We start from the raw sequence: 23585 nt of genomic DNA, 5'->3' as shown, positions 1-23585 counted from the left end.
AATATGCAAAAACACCAAAACCAGTGTTTTAAAAACCGGACCGGCTAGCGAACCGGAAATTTCTTGGATCATGGGTCATTGTGGTTCGACCGGGACTGAACCGGGTTCGATCGGGTTTACTTAGATTTAACTAAATTTAATGATATTTTATAAATAATATGCATATTAAAAAAAAATCATATCAAATAAAATGTTTAAATAGCCATAATGTGTAGTAAAACTTAAAAATAACAATTACAATCTAAAATCAATATGAAAATCACATTTAAACTTTATTCTCAAATCTTATCACTAAATCTTCATCACATTTTTTTAAAAAAATTATATACATATTAGGTAAAAGTTATATTTTGAAATAAAAATTTCACAAACGTAAATGTTTCAATTATTTAAATCTTCAAAACAAGTGACCATGAAATGAAAATAAAGCAAAGTGAAAAGTAGACAAAAAAAATCTTGACGTGAATATTAAACTTTGTAAATCTTTAACCAAATTTTGGCTTATATACGAACTGGGTTTGGCCGGTTCATTGGGTCGCCGCTTCCCGGGTTTTTGATGGTTCGCTTTTAGTTGGGTTTTAACATTAATCCAACCCGAATTATTTTTGGTTCATGGTTCAACCCCGTCCGACCGCCAGTTTGGTCCGGGTTTAAAAACATGACCAAAACCATATGAAAGATCCACAAATTCTTCGTCTAATCCAAACCAAACTAATTTTCAGGTAAATTTTAGTTACTTGGTCATACATTATTTAGATTTACATATTGTATACTCCCTCCGTTCCATTACTATAGATTTTCTAGAAAAAAATGTTTGTTTCAAAAAAATGTATTGTTTATGTTTTCTATGAAAAAGTTGTAAACTTCAAAAAAATTAGTTTGCTTTATTGAATTGATATTGGTTAAAAGTTATTGAAAATTAAAAATTACATAAAACGATGTATTTATTATGGTAGTTTAATGTGTTTTCTTAACGTGTGAAAATACTAAAAAATTAATCTTTGTGAACTGATGGAGTATTATTTTATTTTTAAAATTTGTAAATTTTAAAATATATTTACATTATTAATTTTTGTTTAAACGATTTACCAAACCAACCGAACCACAGTGATCCAAACCGTAATATATAAATATTTTAATAATAACCTAAAATTTTAGCTCAACCACCAGACGCCCACCCCTAGCTTTTGCACTTTCACATCTCTTGGAGACGATCACGTGGCAAACAAACTTGCAAGGAGTGGACGACTTCAGCCTACCTCTAGAATAAACCGGTAGCAAGAAGAATTCAAAACCCCATATTGAAAACAGAGAGTAAAATATTCAACACAAAGGAAATACAATCATCTCAGAGCAGAAATATTGCCAAAATACATCAAGAAAAACAGAGTGCAGCAAAAGAGTTTAGAAAATAAACTCTGTGGATTTATTGTCTTTAGCTTAAGAAACACAAACACACTGAGCAGGCTCTTTTTATTGGAAACACGGTTCACTCACTCTTCTTCCTCTGCCTCTTCAAGCCAATTCACAAATGGCTCAAGGCTCTTCACAAAGGTTTGCCTGCAACATTTACCACAAGAACAAAACCATCAGATAAATTTGTTAAACAAAGCATTCCAAATGAGTATAGTGCTACGGGACCAAAGCGCATACCTGCCCTTCGTGTTGGTTCCTTTACGGAACCAGTGGAGGATGGTGTCTTCAGCGAGGACATCCAGATCATAGAGCGACCTCACTACTTCTGGGAAAACTTTCATAAGCTTGGCGTCCTCATAGCATTGCATTTGGACCTTGTACATAAGCTCCAGCTCTAGCTTTCCGCTGCTGCAGACCGTGTTCAAAAGTGGAGCCCATGCTTTCACCTGCGCACAGGTAAAAGAAATCAAGAGATATAACCGTGACCATACATAATAGGGATCATCATATACAACTCTTAGATGGAATATAACACACATAGACTATATGCAACTCTTACATGACATGACAGTTGCAAAATGAATCTTACCTGGCGGAGAACAGAATTAGCATTTTGCTGCTGGTTTTTTCCAGACCACTGAACAGCATCCATTAAACCATCCCAAACGACACGCACAACCTCAATCTCTGGGAGTTTGGCGTCTTTGACAAGCTGCTTCACCGTTTCAATGACTTCATCTACACTACTTTCCTCTGTAACCTTGCTTGTAAGAACGGTTTTGATTTCCTTCAGCTTCACCTCAAACATTTTCTTTGAATGGTACTCAACTAGATCAGTCAGCCCCTCTTTCCTGAAAATCCAAAAAAGTAAAACACAAACTATTTGTCAACTAATTGTACTAACAACGTAAAACAGAAGATAAGAATGCAAACTTAAAGGGAGGAAAGCTCACGTGAAATGCTCTGCAAAACTTTCAGCAGTTCGCCTTACAGGTGGTAAGAAATCCAAAAGGTTGTCTTCCATTTTGCCACGCCTCAGAATAGAAATCAAGTCTTCAAGACTGTTCTCAACCAAATACTCCTTGAAGAAGTCGGTCACAAAAGTGAGCACTATCCCTTTGGCAACAAGATTATCCTTGAGCAAAGGCTGGAAGACAGTCTCCGGAGGCAATCCAGAGAGCTTCTGGGAAAAGGCAAGTGCTGTGAAGATGGCAAGCTTCTTCCTCTCATTCTCCTCAAAAAGCTCCAGCGACTGCAGGAATCTCCTTGTGACATTTTCAAGGTTCTTTATGAGCGACGGCCTCCTCCGCAGAATCTTCTGTATATAGACAACAGACGGCAAAATGGCTTCACGCTTGGGCTCGCAGTCGATTACAGAGTAAGGATGGCGTTCACCCTCATCAGGCTTCACTGTTCCAGGTTGTGTACGTCGTCCTATGAAAACAACCTTCAAGAAAAACATCTCCCAATCATAAAAGAGATAACCGAAAACAAACAAGAAAGTGAACCAAAAGATTACCTCAAAGAAGATGTCACCGTATCTTGAGAAATTAAGATCTGTTGACTCAATACTTTTGGCAACAAGTTCCTAAAAAATCAAGAGCTATAAGTTTAGACCAAACACATATAATACTAATAACAAGTAGGAGGACACGAAACACACCAAATCACCAGCATTATCAAGGTAAATCTGGACTACTGCATCAGAAAATGCTGCAGGGTCCAGAGGAGCAGCAATATTCCTCTTGCGGGTCTTAATCCGCGTACCTCTGCTCGTACAGATGATGAATATTATAAGCAAAGAAATCTCAAGTCAAAATAATAACATCTTAAACAGTCTTTAAAACTGTTGAGGGGAAGACACAAAATTGTTCAGAAGACTTACCCGAGAGTGGGTTTCTCCTTCGAGCTGCACAACAAAACGAACCAAACATATTAGCAAACAGATGCTCTTTATCAGAAGGCAATCGAAAATCAAGAACCCTAATTATCATTCTTTCATTCATTCAAATCAACAGTAGTACTGGGTGGAGATACTCTTTATTGAAAAAAATGAGAGTATCGATCCATCGCTGAGTGGGGGAATCTTACCTCATAAACCAAGATGAAGAGGGATCAAAGAGGAGATGAGACTCTGTGGATCTGAGAAGCGTATCGAGTGTGAAGAAGAAAGAGGAAGGAAAGGTGAAGTAGGCCGATGCTGTTGAAGAAGACGAATATAACCCTCACCACCTTAAAATATCTATCTTCTGACCCGGTTCGGATGTTTCTGATTATTATTATTATTATTATTATTATCTCGATGGTCGATGGGTTTAGATTAAACCGTTTTACTATTAACAATTTCTTCCATACCATTAGCAGCAGCTCAAAGACATGCTATTTCTAATGCTGGTGGTACCTTCTAAATCCTCTTCTAAACACATTTTCTAATAAAAAAACTTCTGCTCTTTGCACAACAATAACAAATCATTTCATCAAAAAGTGTATGAACCTAACTTTTTATATCAAAGTGAATTATTGGGCGAAATAGGAAAAAGTGAATCACCAGACGAAATGTGAAAATCTATAGCAAGTGCCATTGTTTAATTCTGGTGGAGTTCAAATCCGCCAAAAAGAGAAATACGCTTGGAAGTTAAAGGCGCCTAAGAAGATATGTCATCTTATATGACAATTGTTAACTGGTCATGTGGCAGTAAGGAAGAACTTAGCGAGACGCAATATGAGGTGTGATAATTACTGTCCAAGATGTGATGAACTAGAAGAATCTATAACCCATGCCATATTCGAATGTCCACCAGCTCTACAAGTTTGTTCCTTATCATCGTCTCCAACAAGCCCATATATATTTCTAGCACCAAGCGTCTACACAAATATAGATTACCTGTTCTGGAGGAAAAACAGTATTATCGAGCCAGAACAAGACATGAATCCTTATCCCTGGATAATCTGGAAGGCTAGGAATGACAAAATTTTCAGGGGGATAGACAGAGATCCTTTGGAGCTAGTTCGACATGCAGAAAGTGAATGCCAAGCCTGGTTTGATATGAACGAGGTGGTACAACCATTGGTACAAGAAAACAATAATGAGGAACCCCAAGTCATAAGCTTGAGTAACATTTGCTTGTTAGATGGATCTTGGACAGCCTCTGCTCACTTTAGTGGGAACATTCAACTTATGGGGACAAGAAATTTCACAGCCTTGTATTCGGAAGTAGAAGCGATGTGGTGGGCAATGGAGAATATGCTTCAACATTCAACATGTCGAAGCTTTAGGACAGAATGTAAAGAGCTGGTTGCAATGAAAAAGGAACTCCATGCTTGGCCAAGCTTTGCGACAGAATTGGAGAGGATAGAGACGCTACAGATATGCTTCCCAGACTTCAACATCATTCATGTTCTACGAGCGCGCAATCAGAGTTCAAATTTTTTAGCTAAGACTGCTAGATCCTTCCATAGGGAGTTACATTTTATTGGTTGTTCTATTCCGGTCTCGTTACCCAGACTACCTCAAGCTTAAGTAATAGAATGATCTTTTAACGTAAAAAAATAGTTAATTAAATGGTCATACTATGACTTATCAATAGTAGATACAATATAGGACTTTAAATAAATAGAGTAGATATTTAACTGAAGTTTTCTAATTTCTACTCATATGATTTAATTAACATTTGTATATTTGATGTAAAAATAAATTTAAACCATTAATCTGATATTTTTAATAGTTTTATTAATTTATAATGGTCTTTAATTCAATGAAAATTTCAAAATTAAAATATTCACGTCTACTTTTTCAATGCAAGTTTCGAAGTTAACGTATTTGTGTATTTTATATGGTATATATTTTAATTTAAATAATATATATATTTTAATCTGAATATCTATTAAATGATACCTCATATTCATATGATTTTAGGATCATTTGTATCTTTTTATATCAAAAAAGTAAAACCATTGTTCACAAAATTTTCATTGTAAGACTTTTAACAATTTTAGTAATTGTAGTCGTTTAAATTTTTTAAATATAGCATATAAGAAGAAAATTATTTTTTTTATTAAATGGTTAATGTAATTGTTTCATTTAATTAATAATATAAATTAAATAAAAATGATGGAGGATACAAAAACTATTATCAAATATTTATTATTCAAAATCATTAATTGTTGTATGTTAATCATAATAGGTAATTCCATAGATTTTATTTAAGTAAAGAATGGAGAATGTTTTTATGCACTTCTAATCAATTTGATAATTAATTTAATAAAAAAAAATATAATATAAATTTAGTTGGACCAACCTATTTTTCTAAAGATTTTGGGAATCATCTTAGTGATGACACGTAACTACAGTTAAAGGTTGCAATGCTCCTCCATCCCCTATATATTAATCATGGAACATTACAACATGTTTTCGTAGCCATGCGTCATCACAAGAATGATTCTTAGAATTGCTAGAAAAATAAGTTGATCCATGTAAACATATACTATATTTTTTATTAGACTAAATATCAAATTAATTAATAGTGTACAAAAGAATATTTTTTCTTTCTTTAAATAAAAGCTACGGACTTACCTAATATGATTAACATATATATTACAATTAATGATTATGAATAATACATATTTGATACAAAATTTTCTAACCTCTTTCTTTTTTGTTTAATTTTATACTATAAAAAAATTAAAAAATCACATTAATCATATAATAAAAACAATTAGAGTTTTTCTTATGGATTATATTTTAAATTTCTAAAAACGACTATAAATTACTAAAAATGGTAAAAGTCCCACATCAACATTTTTGTGATCATTGGTTTAACTTTTTTTTTGTACAAACAAGATACAAATGATCATATATCATAGGGGTGGGTGTTCGGATACACGTTCGGGTTTGTATAGGATATTTTAGTATAAATGTATAGAACCCGTTCGGGTATTTCTACATTTCGAGTCGGGTTCGGGTATTTTATGTTCGGATTCGGATATTTTGGGTCGGGTTCAGATATTTAAATTTTGAAGAAAAAATAAATAAATTATTCATTGTTTACGTTTTTGTATTTAAAATATATTTTAACTTAACTGTTTTTTTTTATTTTAAGATTAAACTATTAATAGGTTCGGAGATAAAACTTTTAAAATAGAAAGACATTAATTTAGTTGTTGTTTTGAAATTTTAGATGCAACTTTTGTTAATGCAAGAAACGAGAACTTGATATATATTTTAAGTGAGTAACAAATAATTTTGTCTATAATTATATGTATATTATCTAATTTTGATCAATATGAATCATTAATATCAATATTTTGAATAAAATGAGAGGAATAAACTAGAACTATAGAGTTAAGTATACTTATGTTTGGTTATCTTCGGATATCCATTTGGGTTAGGATTTATCCGTTAGGATTCAGATATTACCCGAACTGGTGAAATAAGTAATTTGTTTTGTTGTTCTAATTAGATGATTTTTAGACCGAGCTGGTGGATATACTATACAAACATTTATATTTCGAGTCTGCATTTATATTCTATAATATCTTGATATACTAGATTTGAATATTAACATGTTAATATAGTTTGCCGATGATTTTTTTTCAAAATTTTGATTCTTAGATATGTATATGGAGTGAAACTAATTTTTACAGATGTCCATTTTTTTTTAACTGACATTATGTAATTCACTGAATTCATAAAAGAAGTTAAAAAAAGAAACTTAAGTCATATCAATGAAACAAAGACGAGAACGTGCACAATTCTATAGAGGTAGAAAATAAAATCACTTATAGAGAGTCAATAGTAAACAAATCAAGAGCAGAAAACCTAAACCCTTTTCGTCATTATACAATCAATGTTGCCTATTTGGTTTTGGTGATTTATGTCAGCCGCAAAATTTAATTTCCTTTTGTGCATATGAAGTCTTAAAAATAATTAAAATGAAATATAATACGTTAATTCTTCAACAATAATGATATATTTAATAGACTAACATTTGTATTCATCATTTTATAATTAATAAAAATTGTAGTGTTGCAAAATGTTAAAATTATTTTATAAACACATTATTATAAGAGCTCACTCCGCACATGCGAGTGGGTTATCATCTAGTTAATATATAAGGGATATCATCTTTATGTTCGACGCTTATATGCATTTTATCCAGATACACAAACTTTGTTTGTTACCTACTTAATTACTTTTTTTAATACCACTTACTTAATTACTAGTATCCTCCTGTATTTACCTTCCTATTCTCAATAGTGAAAACACAAAGTACAATAACAACTATATAAATTAATACTTGATAAAATAATAAATTCGCTAAATTAATAAATTTATTTAGTCCCAAATTGAACCGGTTCAAAATATGACAAAACGATAAGATAATAAAATAATATTGTTTTAGAAAATCTTATGTATATATAACCCGCTAAAATCATAAAATTAATAATACATATATATATATATATATTGTCTTTATAAATACAAATAAATCATTGCATTATTTGTTTTAGATTCACAATGAACTTAATCTATATTTTTCTTAATACTTCAATTCTAAGAGACATATTTCGTATATACCAAATAATGGCCCCGACTGGTAACATATTGTATTAGAGTTGATTTACAATAAAAGTTACAATTCGATGTAATTCGCATTAAAAATTATGTGGTAGAAACTTTAGATGAGTTATTAATTTTTTTTTAAATAACTGATTGGTAACATTTTTGATGTATAAATTGTAGAATTTTATTTCAAATAATAACATTTATGATATATTTAATAAAATAGACTGAAAATGTAAAGTATATAATAAAAATTAAAGAAATATTTACTTTATTTTGTATATAATTAATATAGTAGAAACTTGATGTCAGATTAAAACATTTATGTAATGCCTTACTTGGGTCTAATCCCATCAAATCACATAGCTTAAAGCATTTCTCCACTCCAATCTAATTAGATGAAAAGTCAAAACCATCAACATTGCTTTCGTATTATTATATCCTAATTTACAACGTGCCGAAATTCAAATCATACGAGCTACTTTATGCTTTTTCAGCACTATATAACCACTTGAACTAAAGACAATAAAAGAGAAAAAAAGAAATAACAAATGGAAGATAATAATAGGGTAGTTGTTCTCTATTCCATATTCCCCCTCATATTATTGATTATCTTTCTCAAGTTCTTGAAACCAAACAAGCAGAATCTTCCGCCATCTCCGCCGGGATGGTTGCCAGTGATAGGCCATCTCCGCCTTCTGAAACCCCCCATCCACCGCACCCTCCGCTTCCTCACTGAGTCCCTCCACGGCAGCGGAGGCGGCGTGATGTCACTCCGACTTGGATCCCGCCTAGTATACGTGGTGTCTTCACATAGGATCGCGGCGGAGGAGTGCTTCGGGAAGAACGACGTCGTTCTAGCTAACCGGCCTCAGGTGATCATTGGAAAGCACGTTGGGTACAACAACACAAACATAATCGCTGCACCTTACGGTGATCACTGGCGCAACCTCCGTCGCCTCTGCACCATTGAGATCTTCTCCACCCACCGTCTAAACTGCTTCCTTTATGTCCGTACCGACGAAGTACGCCGTCTCATAAGCCGCCTCTTCCGTAGCGCAGGTATATATGCTACATACTACATGTGTTTTTATTGTTTGAGAATTTGTTGATATAGTGAAAACATATTCGTAGACTTGTACTGTTAAGACCATAAACGTTGAACAATTAAAATGAAATAGATATCATATGCGATATAGGCCCTTGTGGTGGATGATATGATAGAGGTCCCATCAAAACTTTAATAAATCACAAGTTTACAGCCATTCATTCGTTTTATTCATCTTTTTAAAAAGAGTAGAAAGAGAAAAAAATGGAGTTTTACTCATAAAAATGGGAATTATGTTTTTTCTTTTGGTAAAAAAATGGGAATTATGTTTACATATGGACTGCAGCGTCCGAGACGAAAGACCGTTAACGGTGAACCACCTAGTGATCTTCGGGTCCATGCTCACTTCGGTCTCTAGTTTGGACCATCACGGTAGGGCCAGGATACTCGGTTAGAAAAAAAAACAATTAGAAAGAACACAAGAAAATAAATTGTAACTTTGATTGATTTCATATGCTTCGCCACAACATTCAATTCATTGTGCTCCACGTCATCCAAATAGCCTTCACTCGTAATATATGTCGACAGGCGTAGTCAGAGTTAAAATATCATGTTCTAAAACTCGGTTTTAATGAATTAATTACAGGTTCTGAAAAATCGGTTGTTGAAATGAAACCCATGCTTACGGACTTGACGTTCAACAACATAATGAGAATGATGACAGGAAAACGATACTACGGCGAAGAAACAACGGATGAGGAAGAAGCAAAACGTGTCCGTCAGTTAGTGGCAGATGTCGGAGCCAACACGAGTTCTGGCAATGCTGTTGACTATGTTCCGATCTTGAGATTGTTCTCAAGCTATGAGAAAAGGGTAAAAGAATTAGGGAAAAAGACAGATAAGTTCTTACAAGGCCTTATCGACGATAAACGTGAACAACAAGAAACCGGTAATACGATGATCGATCATTTGCTTGTTCTCCAAAAATCTGATACTGAGTATTACACTGATCAAATCATCAAAGGCATCATACTGGTTCGTTCAATTTTTTTTTCCATTTCTTTTTCCTTTATTTTTGCCTATCACTTGTTATGATGTCTTTTGTTAACGTTTTTGCTATTATTAAACTAAGACTATTTGACGTAGCGCAGGTTATGGTAATAGCAGGGACTAACACATCAGCTGTCACCAGGGGCGGATCTAGAACAAGTTTTAATTGGGGGCACTTTAATAAAATTTAGATTAACTGGGGGCACATTCATGAAATTTGAACTAATTTCTCAAAGAAAATTAAGATCTTGAGCTAATTACTTATGAAAAACTAAAATTTAGTTGGGGGCACGTGACCCCGTTGGTCGTCACCTCCGTCCGCCCCTGGCTGTCACTTTAGAATGGGCACTTTCTAATTTGCTTAACCATCCTGACGTTATACGTAAAGCTAGAACCGAAATCGATAAACAAGTTGGTTTAGACCGGCTTATTGAAGAATCAGATCTCAGCGAGTTACCATATCTCAAGAACATCGTCCTAGAGACACTCCGGCTACATCCGGCAACACCATTGTTGGTTCCACACATGGCATCAGAAGATTGCAAGGTGGGGTCGTACGATATGCCACGTAACACAACGTTGTTGGTGAATGCGTGGGCCATACATAGGGATCCAAACTTGTGGTATGATCCGGATTGCTTTAAACCAGAGCGGTTTGAGAAAGTAGAGGAAGCACAAAAGCTTCTGGCGTTTGGATTAGGGAGAAGGGCATGTCCTGGTTCGGGTTTGGCCCAGAGAATTGTAGGGCTTGCTCTCGGGTCATTGATACAATGCTTTGAGTGGGAGAGAGTTGGAGAAGAGGAAGTGGATATGAAGGAAGGAACTGGTAATACAGTACCCAAAGCAGTTCCGCTGCAAGCCGTTTGCAAGGCTCGTCCATTTCTACATAAAATTCTCTCTTGAAGTTTTAAAGTTCGAATATGTGTGACAAACTGGAAGATTGGAGATTTCCCTTGAATGTTCTGTTGTATTTACTTTCAAATATATAACACAAAAAAGCAGGGATGTTCCTTAATGCTAGATAACTAATCTAAACAAGAATAAAGGATATTCTTTAGACTCTAAGAGCATGTACAATGGTGGATTATACCAAATCCTTAGCTATGATCCTTAGCACTTTATCATTAAACAAACATTAAAAAATAGTGCACAGTTAAGAAAAGTTAAGAATGAATCCTTAACTAAGGATTAAAAGGATGAAGTCCTTAATGTGTTGGCGCTGTCTCATTGGTTTGAGATTATTAATTTTTTTTTTAACTCTAACCATGATTCTTAAACCTGATTAGTAATTTTATTTTTAACTCTAACCATGATTCTTAAACCTGATTAGTAATTTTTTTTTAACTATAACCATGATTCTTAAATCTGATTAGTAATTCTTTTTAAACTCTAACCATGATTCTTAAACCTGTTTAGTTTGAAAATTTGTGGACATCTATACTATTAAAGCAGAATCCCTAATAGGATTCTGCCCCTATCTTTTCAATATATTTACAACTAAATGCCACTGCATTTTCTTTTTTTTTCTTTAATAAAAAACGTCCATGTTAATAGACCAATCAGAAATCTTTTGTTTTAATCACTTATCCATAACGATTCCACGTAGCAACTTAGGCCCAAATCGAGTGAGCCCATGCGTTTATAAACCAATCAGAATATAACGTTTAGCCCATCGAATCCTATACCCTGAAAAGCCCATCGACATCATCAAACTCTATACCCTGAAATATAAAGTTTTCGGGGTTAGAACTCTAAACAAAACACTATCCAAGATCAATATAACGTATAGATTCTCAAAAATGTATGGAGCCTGTTCACATGCTTATTTAGATGATTCATGACACCTACCTCTATGTTATGATTTGCTTATCATAATGCAATGTATAATGATGGACAGTTTAATCTAACCAAAAATAAGGTAATCAAAGATGTTTATTTTTCAATTCATCCCCTAATTTCCGTATTTTTTTAAAAAAATAACAACATAATTATATTGCGTATAAGATGTAAGGTATTCATAGATTTTGACAAGTAGGGTATAATTCCAAGATTTAGGCAAGTATTCACAATAGTAACAACATAATATTCCCTATTTGATACCTATAATAAATGTAAAAATAAATATACAAAAAAGATGATACGATCTAACAACATAATATTCCCTATCATGATCCCATATCTATTCTAACTAAAAAAAATTCAAATCATTCTCTACATTTCGTAATCAATTTTAAAAGTCTCCTAAATTGCGGCAAGTATTAATAATGTTAACAACATAATATTCCCTATATGATTTTCCGATTTAAAATGTGGAAGATATGAATTAGCTACAATTATGGTATTTCTAAAATAAATGTACAACTAATATTAGAAAAAAAAGATACGCAGAAGCTACATTAACGGTTCAAAAAAAATCAATCTATAATCTAGATTGCATGTAACTTACTCACAGAATATTCAACCGTTTCAAATTGGTAACTGCATTTAGTACTATTAACTATAAAAATCTCGCAAATATTTAGAGTAGCCTACAAGTTTTCGAATACCTAATATACTCTTCCTATTACCTCTTCCTATTATAAATACCGAAGCCTTTTCCTAAACAAACTCATACCTCAAACAAAAAATGGCTTCTATTGAAGAAATCACCGCCATCAGCGACTTGAAGCCAAGGCACACTAACAAGATTGTTCATGTCAAGGTTCTAATGGCAGATACATTATATCTAATGTAAAAAAGACAAACTTTCTGAAAATAACTTATCTTTTATATTGAAGTCATGTTTTCCTTCATAGAAGGATAAAGTTCGTAGTCTTTGATCGATTCACATCGTCTTCAGACTCTTCAAGATCATTCCAATCTCACATTCATAAGAAATCTGAAATAAAAAAACGTTACAATTTGATATTTGGTATTTACAAATCTCAAGAACAGGGGATATTATATTTACCGTTTGGTTGTCTTCCAACACTTCTTATGATACAATCGACAACCATCTCAGACTCATCTTTCTTCTCATCCTCGGTGAATCTACCGAGTTTTGAAGCTTCTGTTTCACTTTGTTTCCTAAAAAAAAGAAAAAAGAAAGAGTAAGCAATAGATTTAACTAAAACAGATTAGTTCAATCGGGCTTTCAAAACCTTACATGCTTTTATCAGATCTTTGACTTGCTCTTCGATCCTTAGATCGACCATCGGAATAAACGGAGGAGTCTAATCTGACATGCAAAAGATTTATAAAATGAGAAATTTTAAATCTTTCAGATTCCAGCTCGAAAATAGTACAGATGATCCCAGTATCTAGGGGTGTTCAATCCGGATATCGGTTCGGTTTCGGTTCGGTTTTTTTTGGTTTTCGGTATTTCGGTTAGTAAAATATAACTACCATTCTAAATCCATATTTACTTCGGTTCGGTTCGGTTTATATACCGTCGGTTTTCGGTTTATTCGGTTTTATACCAAAAAACATAATTATTTTGTTTGAGATCATATTATATGAATTTTAGAGTCATATTGTCAACACAGTCATTTATTAAAAATATATTACATGTTCAAATAGATGAACAAAAAAGTAAAAATGCTTCTACCATCAAATAAAATAATCAATTCTATAACTAAAATCAAAGCTTGAAATTTTGAAAATAAAAATATGAAACAAAACAAAAACATAAAAGAAAAGTTTTTCCACTCTTCCATATTTAGTGTTCATTAAAGTCATGTTTTTTCAATTGAAAATTTTCCATTAATTATTGTCCATCAAATTTATAATCTTCATATTAATTAAGTGAAGACTAAAATAAATCAAAAAGATCAAAAAAAGACTTAGAAAATAAGATGTATGAATTGCGATGTATTGTTATTTAATTATAGTTCAAATGTTTTACAAATTAAGGTTTTTTATTACTATAAAATTATGGTAATAGTTATTAACACAAATTTAACTTATGTAACAAATAGATTTTCATGTATTGTTTTAAAATAGATACATATTTATATGTTTCTACTTTTAATCGGTTTTGTTCGGTTTATTCGGTTTAATCGGTTATATACCAAACCATATCCAAATTCTACGGTTTTTATAAAATTATATCCATTCGGTTTATATGGTATATACCAAAACCAAACCATATTGTCTATTTCGGTTCGGTTCGGTTCGGTACGGTTCGGTTTTACCATATTGAACAGCCCTACCAGTATCTATACATTACGAAGAAAAAATATGATATTATACAAGTACCTGAACGGTCGGAGTTGAGTTTTACAGATCCATGAGTTTAAGACCAGAACAATCGGTGGTAATAAAGAGAGAATGTTCTGATATTTTCCAGCTTTCAATTTTCCAGAAAGAGACACCAAAGGTCTCGACAGCAAAAAAAAGAAAAAAACAACACCAAAGGTGAATGAGTTTTTTGTCTAAGATGTTTTAAAATTAAGCTTTGGGCCTCGACTATTAATAAAATCTAATAATTTTTAACATTTGGTTTGATTACTATGGGCCTTTTAAATTGATATTGTTTTAATAATATTATCATTAAAATTGATTGCCTAATTGATATTTAATTAGATAATATTAATATACATTTTTATACTAAAAATTGGAACTAGAATTTGATATTATAAAAACAGAAATATCATTGTTTAGTATATAATTTGAGCAATAATTACTATATATTATTGGACAATAGTCACAAAACTAAGAAGAAAAAAACATGTTATGAAAGTTAGGAATTAAATTTATAATTAATGTGTGAAATGGCTATGGTACAAGTGTATAGTTAATTTCACAAATTCAATACAGTTAACAAAAATTATAATAATTTTAATAAATATTATACATAAAATATAAAAATTAAAAAAATTCTTTCAATTAAAAAAAGTTATCAAACAATAAATATATCCGCGCTTTGAAAGCGCGGGTCAAAATCTAGTAAGTACATTAATGTTTGAAAACGATCTTGGTTTCATGCGATTTGGGATTATCTTCTTCTCTTATTTTGAAAGAGTCAATCTATTAAGGTTTCAAAATGATTTGTGTTTGAATTGATTTGGGAAAGTCTTCGTTTGTAGTTAGTGTTTGAAAACGATTTTTGTTTGTAGTTCAAAGAGGGTTGTGTTGTGTTGTGTTGTTAAGATTTTGACTCTGTGATTCATTACGATTGGAGTGTTGTGTTCTTCAGATTGTTTACCCAGAAGTACTATCTTCTTCTCATAGATTAGTATTACTATTGTGTGCTCTGTGAATTATTTAATGTTGTGAATTCTTTACGGTTTCAGATTCTTTTCAGATTGTTTATAAGTCATATTCTTTAATGTTGTGAATGTATAGGAGAACAAGTTCGATTGTATAGGAGAACAAGTTGATTACTTTTGATGTCTAATTTCTATCTTGTAAATCTCTTTCAGGTGAAGGAAACATGGAACAAGATTATATCTAAGGACTCCTAATTAGATATACCATTGGACAAACATTTTTTATTAGAATTCTTAACTATTCAAACAAAAAAAAATTACTAAAATAATGTTAAGAACTCCAATGGTGGTAACACCATTGGAGATGCTCTAAGAGCATCATTATCCCAAAGACCCATTTAGGGTCTCTTATTCTTTTTTTAATACTTTTAAGTAGTAAAAGTGAATTAAGAGACTTAGTTAAGAGACTTGAACATTTATATGTTCCAATGCAAGTCTCTTAATTAAGGTTTCTTAAAACTATTTTCATTGAAACTTAAATGTACTTTAAAACCTACTTTTTTTTTTATCAAACTACTTTCAATGAAATATAGAAGAGTTCAACTCCATCAATGGAGGATACAATAAAGCTACAAGGAGCCAAACAAACCAAAGCATAGACCAATAAACTGGACAAGCAAATAAGAAAGTTTAACCATCTTCAAAACAATGTTCCTTATAACAATTTCACTAATAACAAGTCCAAGGAGATAGCAAGTAAAGTTAACCTTATTAAGTGTAACACACTTTGCAACCTTCACCATATAATCATAGAATTTCTAACTAACAATCAGATCTAAGCCTACATATTATAACTCATGTAGTATAACAGAAAAATATGAACTATGCTCCCATAAATCCCTCACCTTAGCCACTTGACAACAAGTTTTCATTTTCTCAACTTTGGACAGATCCGTTGTACCGCTCGTTTTCCATGTTCCCGAACTCCAGACCCTCTCTCCTTATAGTTGAACATATATCCACGAGTCCATAAGGTTCCTGCCAAATATGAGCTCAGTCCGAGCTCATTTTCCCAACCAAACAAGACGATCCATCAACATACCACTCTGTTTCACAATGTACCAAACCGGTTCAGAAATACATGAATAACTAATAAACTGACCGTCCACTTTTCGATCACACCGTTGAACTCTGAGTCTGCAGTGTCCCCTACATCTGTACAAAGTTTCAGTCAGATCAGCATACAAATGAACCTCCCACGCTCTCTTGAATTTGCTGCAACAGAACAGTTGAACCTCCCAGATTTGAGCTGCTACTTCTGATGCTTGCGTAGGAAGCAAGGCACACCACAACGAAGTCATTACTCCAATGACAGAGACGTCAGTTTCTATGGCTTCCCTGCCACGTCCTCTATTAATAGAAACTCCATATGTGATCTCCCAAACTCATATCTGATCCGGATCTCTCTTTCGAAACTCCATCTCAAACTGTGTACTTTTTCTTCTTCTCCACCTTTGTTTCCTTCTTCTCTAGTCTTTTATTCAATTGGATTTAAATGAGATTTTAGATTTAAGTCTATGATCACTTTTGGTAAAGAATCAGATTAGTGTTTTGAAACCTGTGTGCGAAGAAGACGCGGCGGCGGAGGAAAACGTGAGGTTGACGAGAAGTGAGTCTCTGAGTCGGCTGATGGCGCCGGAGTCATCGCGGAGAGGTCATCGTCAGAGTCGCCGGTTGATGGAGTCGGAGTCGTCGCTGATAGGTCATCGTGGAGGAGAGATCAGCAGATGGAGTCGGAGTCGCCGAGGAGACACGAAAGAAAGAGAGAGAATGCTTTGGTAGAGAGAGAGAGGGATGAGATAATGACACGTGTTCACAAAACCCGTCTCTTGTGTGGCTTAATTAAGCGACGTCTCCTCTTTAATTAGCCAATTTTTCTTTTTTTTTAAATCTGAATACATTGAATACGGGCTTTAAGAGCCCGCGATAATGGTGCTCTAACACCCTCTTGCAGTTGGAGCGCGGGGATCTAACACGTCTAGACTGGAGTGAAAGTCGATGAACAAAGAAGACGGTAAACCTTTAGTGAATATGTCTGCATATTGCGATGTGGAAGGTATATGTACAACTCAAACCTCACCCTTTTGGACCTTATCTCTCACAAAAATGTTGGACCCAAACTTCGACATGATCTAGCGAAAACATATGCCGGCCCATGTTAAAGAAAGACTTAGGGCTCGGCCTCATCGAAGACTGATGCTCAGAGATGATCTCGAGCTCGAACAAAAGGAACGAGGTCAAAGACTCGTTTGAAACTGGAAAAACAATGTCGAAGGAATATCTTCCAGAATCATCGGAAGACAAGTCAAGAGAAAAATACCCCGAAGATCTCGAAACAACCAACATGCAAAGGAGAAGATAGCAGAGTCATTTGCACCAGATCAAGATTATAAAAGTCCATTTTTGTCGATTTGCATATGATTATATCATTGTGCTCTCAAATCAAATGAAAGAACAGCAGAGTATGATCCGAGAAATCGAACGCAAGCACGTCAATCAACGAGGAAGTGGCCAAGCTACGAAGCATGCTCTACACCCTCAAAGATAAGTCACAGGGCCATGAGATCGCGCATTGAACTATAGTCAATCGACTAGAACAAGCTGAGAGGGAACTCACGGCACATCGAACTGGGCTCTCGACCGATCGAGACATCGATCAAAGCCTGCAAGTTGCACCCCCATGCCCCAAAGACAAAGCCAAGGAGCATTTTGAACTCCCGAGTTCCCAGCTTCCAATATGTATGCTTCGAGGTTGGGGAACATCGAGGTCAACACCTCGAACCGGAATGGTCCATCGAAGTCTGAGTTTCAGTGGACTCGACGAAATGTAGATGACAAGACAACAAGAGCATGAAAGCCCAGCGGTTCGCGTCCAGAATAACTCAACCAAGAGGCAACCCAAAAAACGATCGCAGGAGACCCCTCCTAAGTCCTAACAGGACCCAAATGAAACCAAGACCGCTACGGGTTATGTCCTTTGGTCAATAATATTTTGTAATAATCATTTCAAAAAAAAAATCTATATATTTTGTAATTATGTTTCCATACAATAATTAAAATTTTCAATATTTACAAGAATGCCATTATACTTTTTTTTTCTTTTCGAAAATTACAAAAAAAAACTATAAACACCCTAACATTTATTCTTCTTTACAACAATGTCACTATCATCATTTCTCCAACCACCATAAACAACTATTTTAGAACAGTTAAAACTCAATTATTCAATTTCTATCTCGTATCTTCTTATTCTACACTCACAAAACTTTATTTTCTCTCCACTTTCATTTAAAAAGTTCATATAACTTTCATTTTCATGTTGAATTCACTAGTTTTATGATCCATTTCGATATTGCTGATCTTCGATCGGGCTCTTGAGTCAGTGATTTTTTTTTTTTATTGTATCCTTACAAATAGTGCAAAGTTGTGGGAGCTAAAACCTCTGATCAGAATTTTAACGTGAACATAGTAGGGTTTAGGGAAACGGTGAGAAAACATTTCTATGAGCAGATCTCTAAGATTTCGAATTCGACTAATATTATTGACAATGAATATGATGAATATAAAGAAGCTAATCAAAAGATAATACAACTCGAAAAGAGTATTCAAGTTCTCAAGGGATCAGTCAAAAGGCGTTTGTATATAAAATGGTAATCTTGGCTTGTCTTTTACACTCTTCATCTCGATCCAACTATAACAAAACATGTTACCTCCTTGAACGGAAGTGTATGAAATGGATAGCGATGCAACAATTGAATCACTGATATCTTATGAATTTGCATGATTTTAACCATCATTTTGTGTAATATTGATCATATATATCACCATTTAGGCATATTTAGGTTGCATTGCATTGAATATGTCTATATCATGTGTTGGAGATAGTTGTTGGTGAGTTTAAAGCATTTGAAGGGTTTTGAGGCAAAAAGAGTGATTTTGGTCGAGAAACGAAATTGAGCCTTCACAGCGGCCTAATGCCATGCCCCAAACCCGATGTAAACCTTTAGAAGACGATACCAAGTGTTGGAGCGGCCTATTGCAGCGGTATGTGGTAGCCACATGATTTTTGGTGAAGTTATGCGTGAGCTCACTCGACATGTTGCAGCGGTCTCAAAGGCTGCGACTAAGAAACCATCAAGACCTTCAGAGACAAAGTGTTGGAGCGGCCTTGAGGCGGGCAACCAAGACGCTGTGAGCATTCCAAATGTCAACATCCAGAGTTTGACAAGATTTTTTACCATTTTGCTATTTATGTCTTAAGCTACTATAAATACATTTTATACCTAATTTTAGATCTTATCTCATTTTCTTTCAAATAACAATTCAAATAATTACTTAGTGTATTACTAATAATTTTATATGTTCTAAAAGTTCGAAAATACAAACAACATTCAATACTGTATATATCTATAATATTATTTGAGAAGTTAGTTTCTTATCTGTCGCGCTCACGTTAACTCTCACGGCAGTTGATTACACTAATACCCATGAATTAGAAAATATTACGTTTAAATACTATTATTAAATTTTTAATGTTGTTTCCTTTTCAAAATTTTCCAAATAACATATATAATAAAAAGGAAACATTTATAATGTTGTTTCCTTTTCTATTTAAATAATATTTTTAAATAACATAAAATATACTTTTGAAGTAATAAAATATTTCTTTATATCTATATTTTCTTAGGATTAGGAAATTATATATATAAAATTGTTAGGAGAAATTTTTTAAGAATAGGAAATTGTATAATTATCAAAAAGTATAATATTCCTATGTATCGTAGAAAATTGTATAGTTATCACCTTAGCTTTATAAAAATATCAAAATTTAATTTCAGAAAATATTAAAAATAAAAAAATGTAAATAAGGAAAAAAGGGTCAATTCGTATGATTGTTTTTAAAATATTACCTTATTATATATAATTCTTTTTTATATAACAACGTGGTTAAGAAAATTTATTAAGGGTATCATATATAGTTTATAATTAGTATTATTGAAATGTTTTGTCTATTTTTTATATATTTAGTTGGCTATAATATCTTTCAATTACAGCAAAAAAAACTATAAATTAAATTTTACTTATATAATATGATTTTTATGTCGAATGTGCATGTATTTTTATAATATTTATCAAATTACATGTTGATGTTTTTTAAAAAAAATATTAAAAAATTAAGGGATGATCAATAGGAAGTTACATGCGTAAGTAGATGATACATTTTTGAAAGCTCATGAACAAATATCACTATTTACAATAATTGAAATATTTTTAAAATTCTAAATAACTTTATGCCTTTGATTTATTGAATGGAAACTAAAATTTATTTTAAATAATCTTAAAAATGAGAATTCAGATTTCCTTTGGTATTTTGATTATAGTCCTATTAAGTTCCACAAACATATTAAATTTATTTTATTAATGTAAATTATAGGATGACTCATAACATATTAATAAATGAAATCTCTATATTATTATTTGAGAAGTCAGTTTCTTATGTGTCGCGGTCACGCTAACTCTCACGGTGGTTGATTACACTAATACCCTTAATGAATTAAAAATATTACGTTTAAATACTGTTATTAAATTTTTAATGTTGTTTCCTTTTCAAAATTTTCCAAATACCATATATAATAAAAAGGAAACATTTATAAAGTTTAAAAAACGAAAATATATTTATATATAATATGATTTCACTAAAAAAGGAAGTTCACAAAATAGAAATAATCTATTTAAATAATATTTTTAAATAACATACAATATACTTTTGTAGTAATAAAATATTTCTTTATATCTATATTTTCTTAGGATTAGGAAATTATATATATAAAATTGTTAGGAGAAATTTTTAAAAATAGGAAATTGTATACTTATCAAAAAGTATAATATTCCTATGTATCGTAGAAAATTGTATAGTTATCACCTTAGCTTTATAATAATATCAAAATTTAATTTCAGAAAATATAAAAAATCAAAAATGTAAATAAGGAAAAAAGGTTAATTCGTATGATTCTTTTTAAAATATTAACATATTATATATAATTCTTTTTTATATAACAATGTGGTTAAGAAAATTTATTAAGGGTATCATACATAGTTTATAATTAGTATAATTGAAATGTTTTGTCTATTTTTAATATATATATTTGACTATAATATCTTTCAATTACAGCAAAAAAAATCTATAAATTAAATTTTACTTATATAATATGATTTTTATGTCGTTGTGCATGTATTTTCATAATATTTATTAAATTATATGTTGATAATTTTTTAAAAAAATATTAGAAAATAAAGGGATGAACAATAGGAAGTTACATGCGTAAGTGGTTGATACATTTTTGAAAGCTCATAAACAAATATCACTATTTACAATAATTGAAATATTTTTCAAATTCTAAATAACTTTATGCCTTTGATTTATTGAATGGAAATTAAAATTTATTTTAAATAATCTTAAAAATGAGAATTCAGATTTGCTTTGGTATTTTGATTATGGTCCTATTAAGTTCCAAAAACATATTAAATTTATTTTATTAATGTAAATTATAGGATGACTCATAACATATTAATAAATGAAAATAAAAAATATTAACCAACTGTTATAATTTAGTTCTTTTGTAAAATTTATATATACGCATGAGACTGTAGAATATTATAACTCAATGTACTCACAACATGAGTGACTCAACTAATCCAACTTATATCTAAAATCATAGATTTAACTACAATAAGAATAAATAATTTTACAATAATAATTTATTTTATAAATGTAAATTATAGTATGACTCATAACATATTAATAAATGAAAATAAAATATTAACCAACTGTTAATTTAGTTTTTTTTCTGTAAAATTTATATATATGCATGAGACTGTAGAATATTATCGTTATATTAATTTATGTAATTTGGAATCAGATACTTTAGTTTATTTTATATTTCATTCTAAGCACAATATATCTTAAGTTATACATCAACTTCCTTAAATATATTTACAGATAATGCAAATAAGAAAATTAATCATAATATTTTAATATATATAAAATAAAAAAATTATAGTTGAATTCAGAGAAATATATGCAATTTAATATACCCAAATGATAACTACAACGACTGTAAAACCAACAAAGCCGACTAGATATAACATATCTAAAATCATATGTCTTTTTTTTGGTCAACGAAATTTTGCATTAATAAAGGAAAGGAAAAGGGTTTAGCCCATGGGCCGGTCCATTACATGGTTTGGGTTTCTGAGAATGTATTTGGCTAATGCATCAGCATGCCCATTCTCAGCCCTAGGGAGATAGAAGAAAACTAAATCGACAAACAGAGAAAAGAAAGCTTCGATATCGTTCAAGATGCCATAGATCTCTTTCTCGAACAGTTTTTCGTTGATGGCCCTGATCAGGGTTTGGTTGTCGGAGTACATCCGAAGGTGTGTCACACTCAAAGAGGACGCCGTTTGGAGAGCTTCCCTCACCGCCAAAGCTTCAGCCACAAGAGGAGAGGAGACGTTTTGCTGGACCATCACACCCCGCAAGTCGATGGATCGGGGAAGATCTTCGATGATCCAAGAAATTCCGGCTGTGTTGGTCTTCTTATCCCACGCCGCGTCAGTTTTGCAACTTGTGATGTCGGTAGAGGATCTGTGGGTTGTCTCGAGGCGTGGCCTGTTGGTAATTCCTCTCCTAGCTCTTACTGATGATGCGTGTGGAGCCGGTTCAGCTTGAATCCATTCCCTAGCTAACTTGATTCCTCTTATGGCCGTGTCTTCCACTGTGTAGGTTTTCTTCTCGAAGATTAGTGTATTCCTTGCTGTCCACAGAGACCAGAAGATCCAGGGAAGTATGTTGGTGGTGACTCCTAGAGGTGGGAGGCAGCAGTTTGTCCTGGAGGTTACTAGCACCGCTTTGAGTCTTGTCTGAGAAGCGATGTCCACAGTTGGTGAAAGATTAAACTGCTGCCATACCTTTTTAGCAAAGTCGCACTTGAAGAAAATGTGAGCTTCTGATTCCAACTCTCCACATCTTATACATTTGGCTTCCTGTGTAACACCCCTTCTCTGTAGGTTTTCTCCAATGGGAATGACTTTTTGGATAGCTGACCACATGAAAGTTTTTATTTTGGGGGGAGTATTCACCGGCCCACACATCTTTCATCTTTGATTTTGATCTAAAATCATATATCTAATTAAAATAATATAATACTATTAATATAAATTGTAAACAAATTATAAGTTAATTGAAATTAAAATAAAT

The 23585-nt window shown here is 32.4% G+C and overlaps 3 protein-coding genes and 1 long non-coding RNA gene across 6 annotated transcripts; 1 reads left to right on the top strand and 3 right to left on the bottom strand.

Annotated features, from left to right (window-relative positions):
* Positions 1-1282: 1282 nt before the first annotated feature.
* Positions 1283-3672, bottom strand: LOC106451546 (eIF5-mimic protein 1). Its single transcript, XM_013893486.3, has 8 exons — positions 3508-3672; positions 3302-3325; positions 3080-3185; positions 2936-3004; positions 2370-2863; positions 2006-2267; positions 1654-1862; positions 1283-1560 (listed from the first exon to the last, which is right to left on the bottom strand). The coding sequence occupies exons 1-8, from the start codon at positions 3510-3512 to the stop codon at positions 1494-1496; spliced, it is 1236 nt and encodes a 411-aa protein (XP_013748940.1). The 5' UTR covers positions 3513-3672; the 3' UTR covers positions 1283-1493.
* A 4722-nt stretch (positions 3673-8394) lies between these two features.
* LOC125595981 (cytochrome P450 81D1-like) lies at positions 8395-11096 on the top strand. The gene is made up of 4 exons (XM_048771335.1): positions 8395-9040; positions 9673-10061; positions 10178-10220; positions 10417-11096. The coding sequence occupies exons 1-4, from the start codon at positions 8530-8532 to the stop codon at positions 10977-10979; spliced, it is 1506 nt and encodes a 501-aa protein (XP_048627292.1). The 5' UTR covers positions 8395-8529; the 3' UTR covers positions 10980-11096.
* Positions 11097-12712: 1616 nt separating this feature from the next.
* LOC125595982 lies at positions 12713-17276 on the bottom strand. Of its 3 annotated transcripts, XR_007330735.1 has the most exons (6): positions 16884-17276; positions 16171-16799; positions 14313-14435; positions 13222-13293; positions 13027-13142; positions 12713-12954 (listed from the first exon to the last, which is right to left on the bottom strand). It is a non-coding gene; the product is annotated as an uncharacterized LOC125595982 (long non-coding RNA). The 3 variants fall into 3 exon arrangements; XR_007330736.1 differs by lacking the exon at positions 14313-14435 and having other exon boundaries at positions 13222-13288; positions 16884-17269; XR_007330734.1 differs by lacking the exon at positions 14313-14435 and having other exon boundaries at positions 16884-17264.
* Positions 17277-22540: 5264 nt separating this feature from the next.
* LOC125595980 lies at positions 22541-23437 on the bottom strand. The gene has a single exon (XM_048771334.1). The coding sequence runs from the start codon at positions 23435-23437 to the stop codon at positions 22541-22543; it is 897 nt and encodes a 298-aa protein (XP_048627291.1).
* Between the last annotated feature and the right edge of the window lie 148 nt (positions 23438-23585).

The sequence above is a fragment of the Brassica napus genome, unplaced genomic scaffold (genome assembly GCF_020379485.1).
Source record: "Brassica napus cultivar Da-Ae unplaced genomic scaffold, Da-Ae ScsIHWf_1109;HRSCAF=1576, whole genome shotgun sequence".
NCBI classification, from domain to species: Eukaryota; Viridiplantae; Streptophyta; class Magnoliopsida; order Brassicales; family Brassicaceae; genus Brassica; species Brassica napus.
Note: the sequence above shows the minus strand (reverse complement) of the source record. Positions and strands in the feature narration are given on the sequence as shown.

Coding starts and splice junctions, on each gene's coding strand:
- LOC125595981 (XM_048771335.1), top strand. CDS start 8,530: ATGGAAGATAATAATAGGGTAGTTGTTCTCTATTCCATATTCCCCCTC. Junction 9,041..9,672: donor CCGCCTCTTCCGTAGCGCAG/GTATATATGCTA, acceptor AATTAATTACAG/GTTCTGAAAAATCGGTTGTT. Junction 10,062..10,177: donor TCATCAAAGGCATCATACTG/GTTCGTTCAATT, acceptor GACGTAGCGCAG/GTTATGGTAATAGCAGGGAC.
- LOC106451546 (XM_013893486.3), bottom strand. Junction 2,864..2,935: donor ACGGTGACATCTTCTTTGAG/GTAATCTTTTGG, acceptor TTTTTCTTGAAG/GTTGTTTTCATAGGACGACG. Junction 1,863..2,005: donor CTAATTCTGTTCTCCGCCAG/GTAAGATTCATT, acceptor ACCTGTGCGCAG/GTGAAAGCATGGGCTCCACT.
- LOC125595980 (XM_048771334.1), bottom strand. CDS start 23,437: ATGTGGTCAGCTATCCAAAAAGTCATTCCCATTGGAGAAAACCTACAG.